Raw genomic sequence first — 20,070 nt, forward strand, 5'->3', positions numbered from 1 at the left:
AAATATTTATTAAGTGCATATCTCATTTATACATTAACCCGATTTTAATTTCATGTCCGAGCGCACAAAATTAGGAACAGTGGATAGTTGGACCGCAAAATGAAGTGGGTTGTTCGGCTTCGGAGCGAGCTGCGAGCACGACTGCATTCGACGCTCGTGAAAATCATTATCGGATACTTTTCATAAACGCTAATACATTTTCAATTACGGCTCAAGCTGAACTCTATTTCAGTTGGCCGGTCGATTAAACTTTATATAAATAATATACTACACCGTTATAAAATGTTTGTCAAACAATCTCATATTTTATTTATTACTAGCGGCCCACCCTTCTTTGTCTTCGACTTCGTCTGGCTTAAACAATTATCCTTTTTGCGTCAATAATGACTTTCATACGAAAAAAATTGATACCTTGGGTATACAATATTGCAATTTCCGTAGGAATCTCCTTTTTTGAAAATAAAATATGGCCTATTTTATTCGCTTATAATGTAGCTTTCTATTTATAATATTAGTATAAATATTTTATCCATTTATCATTAACTATTCTATAAGAACGAACTCAAAACTTACCGCAAAACACAATGGTTGTCGGAATGTGATATGCGACATTGCTTATAATAGTTATCAAATTAAAAAAATACAAAGTAAAATAGCGTATCTGTATTAGTTTAACATTAGATAAAAATACGAAGTGAATACCTATATAGCATTACTTGATAGGATAACAAAACAATACAGTTTTCACAACATCTATTCATTTTGAATATCAAAGATTATACCAGAGAGTATCACGTGTGTTACTGTTGTCGTGTTCGCTGCTTAGTTACATTTTCTTGTAACTTGTCATGTCTTTTTTATGTATATAAATGTGACACATTAAACGCATTACGTAAATTGACTTACCATATAAATACAAGTATATATATTAAACCCAATAAATTATAGTAAACCGTCTCGTAACCTGTGACTCATAATAATATGAAGAGATAATACTACAACGTATTATATTATTATTAGTCACGCCGGAGTTTACGTGTCAATGGCTTACAAAATGGGAGCAGATTTTTACAAACGACGCTTACGTACTTCACACTCTGGACTCCTCAATGAATTCATATACAATTTATATGTATGTTTTAATATATTATTTTGCCTTTGTCATTGATGGTGAAAAATACCCGGTACATATCTGAGTGGGTAAACGATATTAAATACTATTTAGTCATCCTTTATTTTATCCGTCAAAATTTTCTAACGTCTTTTTTTTCATCTCATCTCGTCTCATTCCAAATAAATTATAAAACTGATAATGTTGAATGTTGCTATAACAATATTGCTAATAATTAGCTATTTGACCAGGAAGACTAATAATAAAATAGTAATAATAAAATAGTAGGAAGACTAATAAAAAAACATAATTAATTTAAAAAATTCTTCAAAAATAAAAATAAAAAATAAATGCACGTGATGATAATTTTGATTAGTTCCTTTTCTCGAATCATATCACAATAAATTGATGAAAGATTGAACGTCTTGAGAAAACTGCAAAATAAATCCGTTTTATAATTACAGAATATTTATTTCAGCTACATTTCACAAGTAATTATTTATACGATACGCAAGGGCGTTAAAAATAATTGACTGCCAAATAGATTCGCTTATTAACCCTCTTAGGTTTCTAATATTGCGTCAATAAACAAGATCTCAATGCATTTTTAACTTTCTTAATGTTCGTTAATGCGTAAATGAATTCTGGATTTTTCATTTTTTATATAAAAAATGCATGTCTTTCGACTAACTACTATCAAACATTAAGTTTTTCTAGAACGGTGGTTTCATTAAAACTCGGGAAATACCAGAACCTTTCGTTTACGTCATTCGGTGAGGTAAAGACAAGTTTATAATAATTATTTAAATTAATACTTTAAATTGAATTACTCGATACATTATACATATCAAGTAAATCTATCTTACATAGAAACCATGTTATTACTATTACGCATTTTGTTAAATTAAACCACACTTTATTTGATAAGAAGACACTCTTTATTGAAATGAGCTTTGACTAGGTATATTATTTTTAAACTCTTTGGATTAATTATTTTACACACATTACTATTAAACAAACCATGAGGTGGATTTAAAAAAAATAAATGACTTAAAGAAAATAAAAAATTATCTCAGTAAAATATTACATTTTTTACGCTTCATAGAACTTCAAAAAATATAAACTTCGAAAAAATTAATCAAAAAATGATTAAGTGGTATATTGCGAAGTGCAAAAAAAAAACAAAGCATGTTTGTATTAAACCTCGCTATATGAATCTTTAGTGTCTTCTAAGAAATAGTAGTCTTTATACAAATGCCAATATTGATTTTATTTTTATATTCGAATCTGTGAAAATTTCTGATATTTCGTTTAAGTAGAGTTCGAGCGTAAATTTGTTTAGTTCTTTAATATTTCGCGTATTATCTAAGTATATAAATATTCAATGTGTATGCTACCGCTGTACCTAATTATAATTAAGAACCTGGACGATCAAGTTTCACTCGGCTCTAATAATTACTTATACATATGTTTTTTTTGTGAGTCAGTGTGAGTTATAAGTGCGTGGTAGGGCTTTGTGTGAGCCCGTTTGGGTAGGGTACGACTCACTCATCAGATATTCTACCGCCGAATAGCAATATTTAGTATTGACATTGACATATCATCTTAGTTCCCGAAGTTGGTAGTGCGTTGACGATGTACGAAATGGTTAATGTTTCGTACATCGCCAATGTCTACGGGCGATGGTGACCACTTACCCAACAGGCAGCCTATTTCCGCCATTACAAAAAAATACATTAAAAAAAGTCTTTTTATGACAGACATAGATGTCTTAGCAGATGTCAATATTATAACATAGATATACTTAAAAAGCAAAACCTTATCTAAATACAAAATTGGAGCGTAGTCTTTAGAGACGCTTCCGAGATACACGAAATAAATCCAAGAATTATCATTATCATTAATATTTAATGTTAGCAATTATTATTTAATTACAATTAACGTAGTGGCTTCCGTTTATGATAGGGAGACGATATTACCATAAATTATTTCGTATACCAATTATAGATCTATCACTCATTAAAAGCGATAAATACATTTTGCAAGACCATAAATCACTCATGATCATAACAATTATGAGATTATGTATTATGTCTCTGTACCATTTACCACCTAATTTTGTATATGTATGTAGCGTATCGAATTTGCGTAAGTAAGTGAGATTCTAATCTAAAACTAGCTGGAGGAGTTAAAAAGAAGTTTTAAAAACTAGCAAAGTGCAATGCAAACTCAAACATCGACAAAAAAATTTAACATAAAAACTTAAGTATGTTAAACTTTAAGTTTCAATGTTGCATAAACTTGAATGTCTGTATCCCGACCACAATGTGCAATTGAGTTGATATTGGAAAAAGTTTATAATACTGTAGCTGCAAAATCTTGCAGAAGTTTAGTCGAGTATATATATGCCAATTTTAATGGCGACTGACAAAACGGTATAGAAGATGAGTGCTAAAGCGCGATTTAGTGGCGATGTTGAAAATGTAAAACGTAAAAAAACCTTCTGTGGAAAAATACATTATTATACTTTTTAACTAAGATTTTATAGCCCTTGTGCCTGTAACTGGCTCACTCACCCTTCAAACCGGAACACAATAACATCAAGTACTGCTGTTTTGCGGTAGAATATCTGATGAGTGGGTGGTACCTACCCAGACGAGCTTGCACAAAGCCCTACCACAAGTGTATACATGCGCGCGCTAATAGTAATATAGTCAAACGATGTTTAAATTTAATAATAACAGATATAAGAAACTAGTACTCCTAATTGTAATTAGTACATGCATGCAATACTAGAAAATTTACACCAGTGGGGGCGGAAAAGCACAGCGACAGATTATTAATATCTCCAACTAAAATATGTTTTGTTTAAAAAACATAACAATTGCCTTGAAACATTTTCATATTTCACAATATTGATCAATATTCATTTGTTGCTATTTCTCTTATTTATTAATTATATCCATTTAAGGTTTGTTAATATTCAGAAACTAAACTTTAACATGATATCGCAATTATAATAACATATTTTCCTCCATGTAACATTTTGACTTTTTTATAAAAAAAGTGTATATTAGATTCTTCGTCGAAGGGCGTGTATACGTGTCACACCTCGCGTGGCCCTCGAATATACATACAAAGCTGACAGAACAAAACTATAAGAATTAACATAACGATTTGTTTTATCAGCAATGAGTCAATCGTTCGTTGTACAAGCGTTAATAACGTAAACTGTTCACGTAGGCTGTTTTGTGAACATGTATCAATCAAATGCAAATACTGAAATACTGACAGCTTAAGTTTTGCCATAAATTAAATTTAAATTCTTACGATATCATTACAGCTATTATTTATACATGATAATTGGAAACTCATGGGGAAATTCTTATAAGTACCTAATACAACACTCTACATTAACTTAGTCTGACTTTACAAAAGAAAATAAAACTTTAAATCGCTTAATTAAGATGTCTTATTGTAAATTCGATTTTAAGTGAGAAAAACGTGATTAATCCATCAAACTTTCATTGCTATTAAATTATAAATGTGTTATATTAGTATAACGCAAAATAGGGGAATGTGTTGATAGAAATAATCTACTTTTAATAAAAATGTGCTATCTGTAAAGAAGTCTATAAGCCAAGCTGCAGTCAAAAGTCGTAACGTGGCATGGTAGTATATCAGCCGACCGAACTTTCGTTGACATATTGCTCCGTATGAATCAGCCGGCAATCCCAACACGAACGATCACAAGTTCCGCGCGCGTGACCTCCATGATTAACACCTGTCATTGACAATGGGCGATTGATTTAATAATCGACTGACATTATTAACTTGGTCACTTGTCATTAACACGCATATAAAATAGCTAGCGTAAAGGTATTCCCGTTATATAAACTACTAATCATATGGCATAATTAAATAATTAGTAATGTAGATGCATATTGAACATTTCTTAAAATGAATATTTATAATTAGTAAAATCTTAAAGATAAACTTCTGCGAAACAAGATAGACGAAAGGGTTTTTACAATACTTCTCGTATTGATTACTTCTATTATTTATGTAGGTACCTATACTTCTATAATGACTGTTTATGAAGTCGTGGAGGATTGTACTACAAACGCAAATCATTTTGCAAATGTTTGCAAATTACCAGTATGGAAGATTCCATAACTGTTGATGCTAACATTGGTGTTTACAAAAATCATATTTCTAATTTTTATGGACTTTCCAAATCGAATGTAGAATAATGTCTGTTCTAAAAATAAATTGTTAATTGTATTATTGTTGCTACTTTTGTAATCATATAAAATTATTTTCCAGAAAACACTGGAAACATCCTCGGAGCGAGTGAGTGGAACACAGGATACCCTTCATCAGCATCCGTATACCCGTCCTACGGACCCCTTCAACCCGCCTACTACAAACCAGACCCGACGATACACATACCTGCAGGTAGCTATAAAATAACGGAACCACAATCAAAACATTATCACATATTTTCTTCTTAGAATTATTGACTATACTACTAAATTTAACTTTTCTGAGAACAGCATTCTATGAAAAAGTCACATTTTGTCTATTAGTACCCCACTTGTGTCGTCACGCAAATAAAAAGTATCAAGCATAACATATTCATTCCTCTTTATATCAATATATTTTTTATTCTTCTACAGAATTAGTATTTTTTGCGAACAACATAAATGCCGCGTAAGGCCTCATGAGAGAAAAACTTAAATAATACCATTAATTTGATCACGTCGCGTCGTCAAGTGATTGAAATCATTAGACGTCAATTACGTTATCGTTTTTTTTTAACTTTATAATATACTATGCATTATTTAATTTTATTAAATGTATTTAAATTATGAAAGAAAACAATTACTAACTTCGTTACATTTTAAAAAGTTCTTTTAATAAAATTGTTTAAAAACTTTTGAAAGATCAATGACGTTTATATTGAGTTAATATGCACTAAGCTTATCAGAATTAATGTAATATAACTTTTATTTGTTTGTTATAATTACAGTCCTTCCTGAAATACCACTTGGTCATACGACTGACTACAGCGGTTTCCAGTCTGGCTCAACGGGCTTCGTGAAGGGGAGTCCCAGCGGCGCAAGTGGCACTCTCACCGATCTTAACACTCCCGCAATGACTACGCAAAGATACGACCCCAATTACTATAATTCTTGGCCGGCGAACAGCTACAATTATCAATACAACAACATTAATAATAACCCCGCTTGTCTACAATCTCATACCCCTTATATCAATCCAAATCCACAAATGATTCTACCGAATTTAACGTACTCAACTGTCAATCAGAATCAAATACATGTCCATTTGCACAGTTCATCAGACAAATACAACCTCGAACAGTATATGCCAAGTGAAATTAAAATAAACGACATAGATGGCGGTATCTCTATCACAACCGATTTACCCGGTGCGGGGGAACCGAGCGGTCTAGTGCAAACTTGTGAATCCGCCGACGATGTGAAAAATGGACTTTATGGAGCCGGAAGTCAAGAAGTTTGGCGACCCTATTGACAGTTCGCTACACCTCTCCACGATAGTAATCAACATTCCATTGTACATATTGTGATATAGTTATGTGAAATAAACTCGTTATAAGTAATAATTGTATAAAAATCAATTAATGTAAAACATTAATTAGATACTAAGTGTTAATAAATGTATTCAAATAAGATAAATTAACATTCCAAGTTATTACGTTTTTTATTGTAATTTAATTTGATGATTTTAAATTAAAAAATAATAAAATACCAACTACTTCTTGAGACCAAATAATTATGTGTAATTTTTTTTAAATCGAACCCCTACACCCTTTCGCCCTCCCTTTCTAATTCAACATAAATTTAAATAAAAGAAGAAAAGTATCTTCAGACAACCTTTGTTGGAATAACTTGTTTATTTTTTATAATAAAGTATTTGCAAAAAAATATAAACTCTTATTTTTTATTTATATAAGTATATTAGGAAGCCTCACCACCAACTTCATCACTAATAACGATTTAGTAAAGGTTTACTTTGAATAATTGATAATTTTAGATTTGTATATAAATTTCGAACTAAGCGGTACGCATGTGTTTCAGTCAAAATAATTAACTACGTAATGGTTATTATTTATTTTTTTAACGCTGGATAAACGCGTTACGCCTTTCCCCCACGGGAACAGTGGTGGGGGGGGTTATGTGGGGCTCGTTAAGTGCGCCGCGAACATGGGAATTCCCACTAAAAAACCAGCGGTACCCTTTCCTTCTTAGCGAGGAGCGCCACGGGATCGCTTTCGCATGCTACCGTGACGCTCTTAGCTAATCGTCCCGGCTTAACTGTGTCAAATTTCAAGTCAATCTGGTGGACAGTTTAGAAGATCTCGTGATGAGTGGTATTTAGCATTTAGGTTCTCCTTTCGCGACGTTAGCGCTCATTAAGAACGGATTTTACGCAAAAGCCTAAAATATTATCAATCTATAGTGGTTGCAGGCTTGTTACCACTTACCACCAGGACTCATTTCTCGTCTATTATTGAAACGTTGGATAAGCGAGTAACTTATACTTAGTTTCTTGTCGGTTTTTCGCGAGAGAATCTACATTCCGAACTGTTGGGAGTTTTACGGTCATTAATACAATCCTGTTAAAAATACGATTCAAAAGTGCTTGTAAAAGTCTACTTGAATAAATTATATTTTTATGTTGAAATCTACAACGAACGATGATCGCTCTTACATTGGTATATCGTGGTTTTTTTTTCTTTTCTGGTGTGTATCTACGTTATTTGAGCGCAAAATATATAAACGTGTTATTGTCTTTTAAGTTTTAAAGTTTGACATGTACTTACTATTAATGTACTTTGACATTGGCAATGTGCGCATAAATATTATATTATACATGTTTTATTTTATTACAACACTAGCTGTTGTACGCGGTTTCGCTCGCGCTTAACTATAGGGAAAGGATAAATGATAGTTTGGAAGTCATTGATTTTAAAGTAAGAAGCATGAAACGTCATTCTAGTCAGAAAAAAGTAAGGTTAATGAGTTTTTTAGATCGATGATTATTCTTTTAATAATCATCAGTGAACTAACTGTGAATCCCTGTAGTTTCACTTAATATATTTTATAATGACTTAAATGGCTTGAAGAAAAAAACATTTTATATAAATTTTCCGATCTACGAGTCTAGTGCTTAAATACTCCGGCATCTACCCACGCCGTTGGATATACTTAATACTGTAAATAAGCAAGCATACCATTTTTTTTTAATTCTATCAAAATCAAATATTCTACAGCTAAACAGCAATACTTAGTATGGTTGCGTTCCGATTTGAAAGATGAATGAGTAAGTCAGTGTAACTACAGGCACCAAGGACATAACATATTTTTTCCCAAGATTGGTGGCGCATTAGCGATGTCAAGAATGGTTAATATTTACATCGCCAATGTCTAATAACGGCGGCGATCACTTAACATCAGGCGGCTCATTTGTCCGTCCGGCTACCTATAAAACAAATAATAATAATAAATTTTATTTACACCCTAAAACATGTACACAATTTTAGTTGGTAGATTTATCTAAATCTAGGGTTTTTACATAAGCAACATAGGTGGACCTCTGACTCCGAACAAACACAAAATTGTAATATCAGAGTTAGCGATTCGGATATTACAATTTATATACATATATATTATTTACATAAAAAAACGACGTTTTAGGTATTTCCTTTTGGGACTAAAATTACTAAGTTACTCGGAGAGCTCACTCTGGAGCATGCAACATAAAAACTGTCCATGTGATAACAATTCTCACTAAAATCAGTGCCGGCCAAGTTCAACGACAGGCAAAGGGACTTTTGATTGTCATGGGGAAGCACACTTTAAGAGGGAACTATATACTTTCAAATTCGAATGATATATTCTCCTGGATGGTATTCTTGGAATGATAACTACCTCTCCTCGAGCACATCCTCAAATAAATGTGTAGGAATTGAGGGTCATGTTGAGGTAAAGCTTCGAGACTATCAATTAAATGGTGCACATGGCAATAATGGAATACGTTTCCTTTATACAAACTTCACTAACATGTTGAAGTTCGTTTAAAAAAAGTATTACTTACACCTCCCTAGAAGATATTGATACTAAGACATTGTGTATTTTGCATTTCGTTATTACACCCAGAGATATTTGAATGAAGTTTTTTAAGCTAAAATGTACATACGACAGTTCTAACGATTAAAACAAAAAACTAAAAAAAATTGCCACCCGTTTGAGTGGAATATCAATTCAATCAAGAAACACGAATAGTAAATTTCAACAATAATGTTTCAATTTTCCATTTCTCCCGTTTGGGGTTGAATTTCTAAAAACGACGAAATATGTATTTTTACATTTATTTTTAAACAGAAGCTTTTAATTTAAATATCATTCTTGGTACATCAAAAATGATGGAACTCTCATACAAACTTTGAACCCCTATTTGACCCTCTTAGGGGTAAATTTTCAAAAGCACTTAATTATATATTTACTTATTTATAACCAGAAGCTTGTATATGAAATTGCATGCCTTAGAACTTCAAAAATAACGGGTTTCCATACAATCGTTCATCCCTTATTTTAACCAAAATTTCAAGTTTCTAACCCCTGTAGCTCTGCGTTGATGAATCAATCAGGAAAAGTAATTATATTTTTATAAATATAACAACAAAAATACGTATGTTTTTATAACTTTTGATAGAATAAACCGATTTTGATGAAACAAAGACTAAAGGAAACCTCGAAATACTTCTTATAATAATTTAATTATTTCAATTAGTAATTTTTAGCCGTTTCCGAGATTACCCTGGACAGAGATTAAACAGACAGACAAAAATAAAAAAAAGATTGTTTTGGTTTTGATAAATCGCAAATACCCATATTAACTTTAAAAAGGTCAGTTATTTTTAAATCACAAACAGACACTTCAATTTTATTTATATGTATAAGTGTATAGATATAGGTAGGTATTATTCATACATTTTAGACTTATGCACTTTTTTTCTTTAATAAATATGCCAAATTTTAATTAATTCTCTTTACGTATTAATGTATTTAGCTCTAATTGAAGTATTTTATATAATATTATTTGTAGTATGTATAGTATTTAAGTACTAACTCCTAAAAATCCAAATAACACATTTGAACAAATTCAACAAATCACAAGTCGCAGGAATAATTAATAAATTACCTACTTTGTCCACCAACAAAATGGTGGTTTATAAATTATTTTTTAACAACGTCGTTGTATGGTTCAAGGAACCTCCCGAACTATTTATTATTATTATCAATAATCCGAAGGATTTGCTCTTCTTTTTCCAAATTATATAAACTGAGATGAGCTTATTTTTTATGATCTCAAAAAATCTTATTTAAAATATAAAAAATACTGGCGAAAGAATTTTTACGATATCTGTATAAATGATTTTTTCACAATATTTTAAAGTTACGAGTTATTATTAAATTATTTTCTGGAGCGACCGATCGACGCGTGACGTCACATCGCCGAACGTCGCTCGCTCGCCCCTACAATTTCGCCTATATTTTCGCGTTATAATGCAATGAATCACCAATTTTGCCAGATCGGACCATCAAGGTCATTGTCGACGGTGCATGCTCTTACATAAAATTCGTCAATTCTGATGTTCCACAAGGCTTTGTGTTATCACCTACTCTGCTTCTTCTGCAAATTAATGACATGTGCAAATTAGCAATATTCAAAGTTGGCAGACGACAGCAATGTAGACGCCTTATACACCGGCCGCGCTTATATTTTTCGGGAACACGTCGATGAGTATAAACTTGTGTCTGAAATCACAGAACACAGTAACAGCCTGTGAATGTCCCACTGCTGGGCTAAGGCCTCCTCTCCCTTTTTGAGGAGAAGGTATTTTTTTTTTATATGCCCCGGGATGGCAAATGACTCTACTCCACGTTGAATATTGCTCGCACCTTTGGGATGGCTCCGCTAAGTACCTACTGGAGGCCTTGGACCGGTTGCAGCGACGTGCGGTCCGCATTATTGGCGACGTAAAGATCACAAACACCCTCGAGCCTTTACAATTGCGTCGCGAGATAGCAGCACTGAGCGTTTTCTATCGACGGTATCACGGCGAATGCTCTGAGGAATTATTCTCTCTAATTCCTGTTTCCCCCTCCCTTCTTAAGTCCACGCGAGCGGGTTCTCGATGTCACCGCCTAACTGTGACATCAATTCCATCGCGCACAAAGAAATTTGGCAACTCCTTTCTTTATCGCACTTCCAAAAAATGGAATTCCTTACCAGCTCACGTGTTCCCCTCCTCTTACAACCCGGGTTCCTTCAAACGAGACGTGAAGAGGCATCTTGCGGGCCGGCAAGGCGAAGGCGGCTAGTGCAGAACGTTTTTCCCGTCTGTACTGGCCGTCGTCGCGTTTGGACTCTACTACCACTTACCATCAGGTGGAGTAGAGTCATTTGCCCTCCCGGCGAATATAAAAAAAGAACCTTCAAGAAAAGAGCCTACTCATTGCTAAAAAGGCCGGCAACGCACCTGCAAGTAATTCGGTGTTACAGATGTCCCTGGACAGTGGTAATCACTTTCCATCAGGTGAGCCTCCTGCTTGTTTGCCTCCCTTTTACATAAAAAAGGTTGCTTCCAGTAACAATTTATTTCATTACAAGTAGACTCCTGACATCGCTATGTGACCAATGCTGTAGTATGCTTGCATCCTTCACATTTGAGATTGTTAATTTTATTTGCACTTTCATCAAAAGCAAATTTACGATAATATGCCGTGACTCTGTAGCGTAACTATCGCGCCCCGAATTGTGTATGTAAATTTAAAATATAGGAAATATATATTATATTCTATATCGATAATATCTTCTATCGAAAGCGGAAAGCACTAGTATATCTACATGAAGAGTATGGAGTTATTGCCGATCACAGTTATGATCAATCTGCATTAACAAAATATTAAAATAAACAATAATAATAAGCTCACTAATATATTTCCTGATTCATGATTTGTGAAATAATCCGCAATCATAAGATCGACTTTGGTAGATTATTTGTTTATCTACGTGAAAATACTGCTCTTATTTTAGCATAAAATAATATATTAATAATCGTTCTAATATTATTATAAGTGAAAGAACGTATTTGGGGCATCAAATCACAAAGAGGTATAAAATAAATACGAAATTATCAACGCGCGTATCGCATAAGAGTCACCCGCGATAACGAATGGGCGAAGTGACGTCACAGTCAAAACTCGGACGGAGCAGGAATTATACGACAGCGCCCAAATTGATTTGCTTATAAAAAAAAAGTTTACATTATATAATCATATTTTTTTTTTCACACATGTTATTATAATCATTTAAAGATTATATTAGTACAATTTTTTTTTTAATTTACATCTTCCTAATTATTAAAATAACAAAAAATATAAAAAATATTTTTCAATCTGAAACTAAATTACATAATAAAATTTTCTTACTCCATACAGATTCTCAATCCCATATAAATTGTTCTGATTGTGAATGTAAATTTTTAAAAGAATATGATAATGCGTCTTTTAAATTTTAAAATGCAGAATGTGGGTCGCATGCCTTATTATATTGACAATAATATTAAATAGTGTTGCCTGTTGAACTGTTAACTTGTTAGTTGTTATGTTAGTAATGAAATGACAACACCAGTGCAATCTGGCTACGTGATAAGATGGCGTCTCTTAAATAGCATTAGCTTACATTCTAAAAAATATTTCTAAAGTGATCGTTATAGTGTATTTATTTATCTAATAAGTATAGTTGTATATTGTTTTATTGTATAACAACAAATTAAAGATGTAAGTATCTCTTATTTTTTTGTTATTTATGTGCTAGCTGCGTCATTGTTGCAGGTTTCTGAAAACGGCGGGTGACAGCAAACAAATCATATTGCTCGATTTAATCGTGACTGTTTATTTTCAGTTGAAAGAGCCTCTTAACCTATTAGTGAGAAGGCAATGTCCGAAGAGTCGGAACGTCACGGGGAGTCGGCGAGTGACGGCGTCTCCGGCAGCGGCGTCACAAACGTGGCGCGCGTGTTGTTGACCTCGCTTCAGCTCGACACCGCAACCGCGGAGTCACTGCGCGCCTCGTGGAGAACCCAGGACTTGTACATTGATCACCTCGAAACATTGAACAAACAGTTGGAAGGTATTTACGAAAACGTTACATCGGCTTGGTAGTGGTCACGGTCGGCGATCTCCGACCCGCGTGCTGATTACGTGCAAACACTCTTTAGTTACTCTATATCGACAATGCTTTAACTAAAATTAGTGATACTGTTATGATAAAATGTTCAATAAAATGATGCTGTGAAATTCAAATGTTAGCAATAAAATATGTGGTACGGGGTGTATTTAGGTGTTTAATTATAATGAATAAAGAAGAATGGTGTAATGCTGTGTAAGAGCGGTGCCAGTGGAAGTGATCTGTGGAAGTGCTTACATCGTGTCAAGGCAACAAGTAAAGTGATTCTCCAACTTGTCTTGGAGCTGTGTTAAAGTTCAGTGTAAAAAAATATAACTAATAATGACAGAGTCAGGAGGTGATGCCAGTACATCGTCTTTTTGTCTACATAAAAAAGTAAATATGCCTATTTCTTACTTATGCTGTTATAAACATAATAAAATTCCTTATACATGCTTCTTTATGTTAATGCTTCACTGTATAGATTAATGGCACATGTAATAAAGTCATGTGAAAGAATGTATTAATAATACTATAGTGGAATTCTTTTATAATGACTCATTATTGTAATAACTACCAATTCTATTATTACAAACATTTTGTAGAAATAATGAATTAATATAACAGCTTAAGAGCATAATATAGCTGATATAAATTTATTTAAATTAAACTGTGTCTTATAATGTATCTACGAAACATTTGATGTAAATGCATTTGTAACAAAATAAATGTCATTTAGTATATAGTCTTCACAATTATCATAAAAATAATTTACTAAAATTGTACTCAACCTTTTTGTTTATCTCATAGCAAGTGTCATAAATTACTTTTAATTTCTTTAGATCATAGAAGTAATGAATTTCATGCAATCTGCATAAATAAAGCTATGATATAATTAGATATTCTGTTTGAGAGTTAAATTAATAGAAAAACGACATTAATATTTGTTAGTACATTAAATTCTAAATGTACTTATAAATAAACTTAAAAACTACTATATTACTATATAAAATAATATTTGCCTTATTTGAATAAATATTATAATCTGATATTTTCCATTAAAGAGTCATGACTTAAATGTCATTATAAATGAACTCCATTGTATGATAATATAAATTTTTTAATTAAGTTTGGCCATTACTATAGCCTATTTCAATCACAGGAGTAAAGGCAGTATAACTTGCATCGACAGATCTTGAACTATGGTATTTATTATGGATTTAGGAAAAAACAGTATTTTGTATGTTTCCGAATTTGTTATTGAAACTTTGAAGGTAAAATTAAAGCGAATACAAGTATAAAGTGGATAGTGTTTCTATTATAAACAAAGATATAATAATCAAGAACAGTTTTCAGTGCATAATAAACCAGGGCTAAGGTTGTCTTTACCTCTTCGTTTGGAATAGGGTATAGGTGTTGACAGTGGTGTATGAGCGATGTAAAATAATTTTATTTAATTTTATGCTTTTAAAATCATATTGCATGATATTTATCTACAACTAATAAGCTTTACACATGATATTATATTATTCTTAAATAATCACATTTGGTACTGCTAATAAGTAGAAAAATGGTATTGTACAATTTATTGTAGCTCCTAATAAAATGATATATTTGAATGAATAGTATAGACTTCACGTGTTCAGCTACAAAACTATTTAGCTGGTAATCAAACACATTGCAAATATTGTTTTATTATTTTAGCTATTATTATTTAAATCATTAACTTTTTATAACCATTGCTAGCAGATTTTTTTATTATTTTTATTTATAATTTATAATTTTTTCTTTGCAATAAGTGAAACAATGGTAACATAATCCTTATTGTATTGAATATACTATAAATATGTTCCTTAAATGTTTGTTAATGCATTTAATGCTGGTAAAGAAGAAAATTTATTTTGTATTAAAGATTTACTAATAGCATATTGATGAAATTATAAATTCTACAAAATATTTTGGATGGCAAAAGAATGTCAATAACCCTATTGTGTATGAAAATAACAGATTCTATAGTACACAATCTCTATTATTACAATACGACCAAAGTATTTGGTCATATAAACTATATCTAGATTATTAATTTTCTGTAAATGTTAAATGAACTGTTTTGACAGGAGTAATAGTATTACTATTTACTTCTCAGGTGTTGGTGTCAGAATGATAGTAATAATTCATTCAAATTTACTTAAAAAAATTTGTTCTACAGAATCACACTTATTTATGATTTATGTAGCACACCATGTTGCTTACTTAGGAACTGAACTTAGGTTCAATATGCATCCTCAATACATTTTATTTGTATTAAAACAACATATTGCTACTTATGCTCCGTAATGCACAATATATGTGATCCTAAACAGTGACTACTGAGGTTGTGTTAATTTGTAATAAACTCATATTTTTATATGTAATACAGCCATATTTTATTCAAAATATTGACAATTTATTATAGTGATTTGAAAATAACTCAATTATTTTTTAATCAAATGTACATTTAAATATTAAAATGACCGTTGCTGTTAAGAAACAGCTGGATGAAGTTCAGTTGCAATTAGAAATATGAAACCTTCCTATGCATAATATAATAAAGATCTACATGTGATTTTTTTGTAAAAAAAAAGTACCAGACAATAATAGGATCTCCTTTTTAATAAAATATTTAAAAAAATAAGTTATAGTAGGGCACTATCATGCTACTTCTCGTTCTAGGTGAAGAGTACTTTAATGAATGTTCGAAGTATTTATTTTTAATATGGGCGCAAACATATTTATTGTAACTATATTATTAACTTATAAATAAAAATATGTTTCAAGGCATTAAGCCACAAATCCAAAGCTTAAATATTCTTTAATAACTACTATTTTTAAAATAAGGTAAAAAAAAATAAGTATTTCAAAATAATGTACATTTTATTGTTTAATTCTTAGTTAAGGTATTGTCGATTAAAACAATTATTGTATATTAGAATGTAAGATTCTTACTGTCGGTTTTATAAACATCTGTCACAATGATATCATGATAAATTATAAAATCATGTCCAGGATTTTTCACTATTCTACAATTATAAGAGGTTTCAAATAATCTCTAGGACATAATAGAGATAGTAATTGTTAATTTATCTGTATAGGAAGCTTGGAAAAGGCGAAAGAGGTAGAAGATAGGATAAAACAACAGTATGCTGAATCACAACATAGAGAAAAGATTCTTGTCAGAAGGCTTGCGGCAAAAGAACAAGAAATACAAGATTATGTAGTAAGTTCAAAGTTTTGTTATATAAGTAGATAATGTTTATCAAGAGTTGTCTTAAAATAGATTGTATGATAACAGTTTAAGTACTCACATATAGTGAAATAAGACTTAAAACACTGTACAAATTAATTTTAAGATACAAATACAGTATAATTTTTAAATTATATGATTAAGTATGGGGAAGTAAAAAATTATATGTATTTTATATTTCAGAGTCAAATTACTGAATTAAAATCATCACATGCAAGTCTCAATGGAAGACCATCACTCTTAGATCCAGCTGTAAATATGCTAATATTGAGATTAAAACAGGAATTAACATCAACTAAAGCAAGACTCGAGGAAACACAAAATGAACTATCAGCGTGGAAGTTCACACCTGACTCTAATACAGGAAAAAAGCTTATGGCAAAATGCAGATTGCTACATCAAGAGAATGAGGACTTGGGACGAATGACATCAAGTGGTCGGATAGCAAAGTTAGAGGGTGATCTAGCATTACAAAAGAGTTTTAGTGAGGAAGTTAAGAAATCACAATCAGGTTTGTTACTTAATATTAAAACTTATAAAAGTATACAACTTATATAAGTATATATAGTACAGTAACAGCCTGTTAATCTCCACTGCTGGGCTATTTTATGTGGAGCTTATTCCAAAATGCTGCTCCAATGTGGGTTGGTAGAATACACATATGGCAGAATTTCAATGAAATTAGACACATGCTGGTTTCCTCACGATGTTTTACTTCACCAAAAGCACAATATGAATTATAAAAACAAATTTATGTTTGTTGTTTAAAAGTAACACTCATAGTCAATAAAAAATACACCCAATCTTGCATATCTGAGATGAGTAAGTATATTTACTAACTAATTTGAAATTTTATCCTTTCAATGTTAAAAGCCTGTTTTTTTCCATTTTATTATTTATTACGTTTTACAACTACATTATAACTTGGCATTTTGGTGGTGAACGAAATTTGTTTATACCATTCCAGAGTTGGACGAGTTTCTACAGGAATTAGATGAAGATGTAGAGGGTATGCAGAGTACAGTGCTATTCCTGCAACAGGAGTTACGTGCGACACATGCCACTGTGAATGGCAATAGGCCATCTACACCCGCTGACAAACGGACTTATTCGGGCAGTGATTGTAGCGACCCGCCAGTGGGTAAGCGGAGACGGGCCTCAGTCCTGTCCCTGGACTACAACGAGGACGAGGAACCGCTCACAGTGACCAACGGTGAGGCTGAATAGCCCAGGACGCGAGTGTTCTATAGAACACACTTCTTAAATATGAACTAGTGAAATTTTGTGAACCACTATCGTTATCTGTCTAGCCAACTCGGCCCGTATTTCACGAAAATGTTTTTTTAATGAATCCTTATGTGAGTGATTATCGGCAATGTCAATATTTTAAATAAGGCTATTTCGGTGTCACTCGTTACGAACATACAGAATGCTTCTGTATTAGGACATATTGAAGTGTATTCTATTAAAACTATGTACTTTGTTAGAAGAAAAAAAATATATATTAACGAGTCTGTGTCATTCCCATTGACAATTAAATTGGTGATGATTGTGTCAAAGGTGAAAATGAGATAAAAACATTTGGGTTAAAACTATAGTTTGCGTTTTATGCACAAGAGTGGACCACGTGATCAGATATAATAGTGAAAATCGTTTTTGACATTGTTTTATACTTATGATGAATATTAAGAAAAACACTCAGTTGACAATTTTATAATTTATTTATGTAAAGTGCATTACTTAATTGTGATATATATTAGAGAAATCCAATGATATATATATGTATATATATATGAGGAATAATATTGTGTTTTGTTGCCAAGTTTCATTGTTTTAAGGCATTTGTTTTTTTTATGTGCCACAGTTGATGAAATGACAATGAAGTTGAGTCCATGATGTGTAAGAAATAATGTCAACACCAGCCTAATATTATAAAATGCCACATTTTTATTGAATTTGTGATTTTCTACATAAAATGTTTCTATTTTCAAATTACAATTAATGTACATATAGAGCTATGTTAATAAACGTATTACAGGCATCTATTTATTTGTATCATTTGTTAACTCTTATTGTAATAAGAAAGAAATCAATCCCGAAAACGGGAAATCAACCTCCCTGCAAAATATGTACTATCCATTGTAAGTTATTTATTTTATATAATAAAAAAATAGCGCTCTGGACTAAGATTAAAATGATATTAACGAAACGAGGGTGAATTAAAAATATCAATTGTTGCATAACTATATATAATAGTGACACTAATATTATGAAGAGGTAAAATTGTTATTTCCCAGAAGAAACTTCCCTACAGAAATTTCATGTAATCATATTTTATTGCCACTTTATAATATTGGTATGATGTGAACTACTACAATAGGTGAAATGTAATGCTTGTTATATTAAGACACGCAGTTTTTTTAGACTTCAGTTGCAACAGATATACTATTTACTTCTAGATTCTGGATTATTACAATAATAATGTCCTCCAGATAAATTTCGGCCATAGCGGAAAATCTCAAGAGAGATTAGCCAACTACGTAGGAGATATTATAGTTCACAAGTGTGTGCGCAAACACAGATGCACTCTGTATTCCCTAAGGGTCCGTTCACACAGACCGGCTCGGAGAGGAGAGCAGATTTTTATCACGTTGGAAACAGTGTTTTGAGTGATTGTAGTAAAGTTTATTTTTGCATTTGCACCTTTTTTGTCATTAAAAATGCCTGAACGCGCTTCGTGTGAAGTAATAAAAGGAGCCGACCGGCTCCGCTTGCGTGCTCTTTCTCGCTCGCACCCGCTTTCAGATCTCTTCCAGCCGGTCGATGTGAAATAGTTGGCGGCTCCGCTCCGGCCAATTCCAAGCGTATACGACCCGGTCTGTGTGAAAAGAAAAAAGCAGGCCGATGCTCTCCGAGCCGGTCTGTGTGAACGGACCCTAACTCTCATAATTCGATGGGACGGCAATCCGACACGATCGGAAAGACATCAGGCGTAATGACCAACGGCTTTATACTTATGAGCACTCCGAGGCGCGGGAGGGTACACAATTCCGGCTTACATTTCGGAGTATTTACATGCTTGTTCCTAGCTATATCTATATTCTTTAAAGATTCAGATTAAGTAGCTATAAATAGCTTATATTAACAAGTTTAGACAAATTAAGTTCTTATAACAAGGATTATTTTATTACTAGCACCACTATTAGAGCTACTTCCAGTGTTATAGCCTAGCTTTCAGTTTCACCTTAAAATATACGTATACATACAAACTCATGTTTATTCATTACAGCATTCGAATTCGTGATTTCGTAATATTATGATACTTGTCATCTGTCGAAAACCAGTAGGCAACCTCAGCTCTCTGCCTGTCGCCCAATTCTATTATTTTTATAAT

At 32.1% G+C, this 20,070-nt stretch overlaps 2 protein-coding genes across 3 annotated transcripts in view; both read left to right on the forward strand.

Annotated features, from left to right (window-relative positions):
- The window catches only part of LOC126771940 (protein lozenge-like), a 45,885-nt gene extending 38,963 nt beyond the window's left edge, over nt 1-6,922 (forward strand). For both annotated transcript variants that reach the window (XM_050492117.1, XM_050492118.1), the window contains exons 5-6: nt 5,438-5,569; nt 6,144-6,922. In XM_050492117.1, the coding sequence (XP_050348074.1) occupies nt 5,438-5,569; nt 6,144-6,667 (656 nt within the window). In that variant the 3' untranslated portion in view covers nt 6,668-6,922. The remainder of the gene's footprint in view (nt 1-5,437; nt 5,570-6,143) is intronic.
- A 5,920-nt stretch (nt 6,923-12,842) lies between these two features.
- Nucleotides 12,843-18,721, forward strand: LOC126771958 (pre-mRNA-splicing regulator female-lethal(2)D). Its single transcript, XM_050492151.1, has 5 exons — nt 12,843-13,005; nt 13,130-13,357; nt 16,525-16,649; nt 16,860-17,187; nt 17,644-18,721. Exons 2-5 carry the CDS (start codon nt 13,165-13,167, stop codon nt 17,901-17,903), a joined length of 906 nt encoding a protein of 301 aa, XP_050348108.1. The 5' UTR covers nt 12,843-13,005; nt 13,130-13,164; the 3' UTR covers nt 17,904-18,721.
- The last annotated feature ends 1,349 nt before the right edge of the window (nt 18,722-20,070 follow it).

The sequence above is a fragment of the Nymphalis io genome, chromosome 11, assembly GCF_905147045.1.
Source record: "Nymphalis io chromosome 11, ilAglIoxx1.1, whole genome shotgun sequence".
Classification (NCBI taxonomy): domain Eukaryota; kingdom Metazoa; phylum Arthropoda; class Insecta; order Lepidoptera; family Nymphalidae; genus Nymphalis; species Nymphalis io.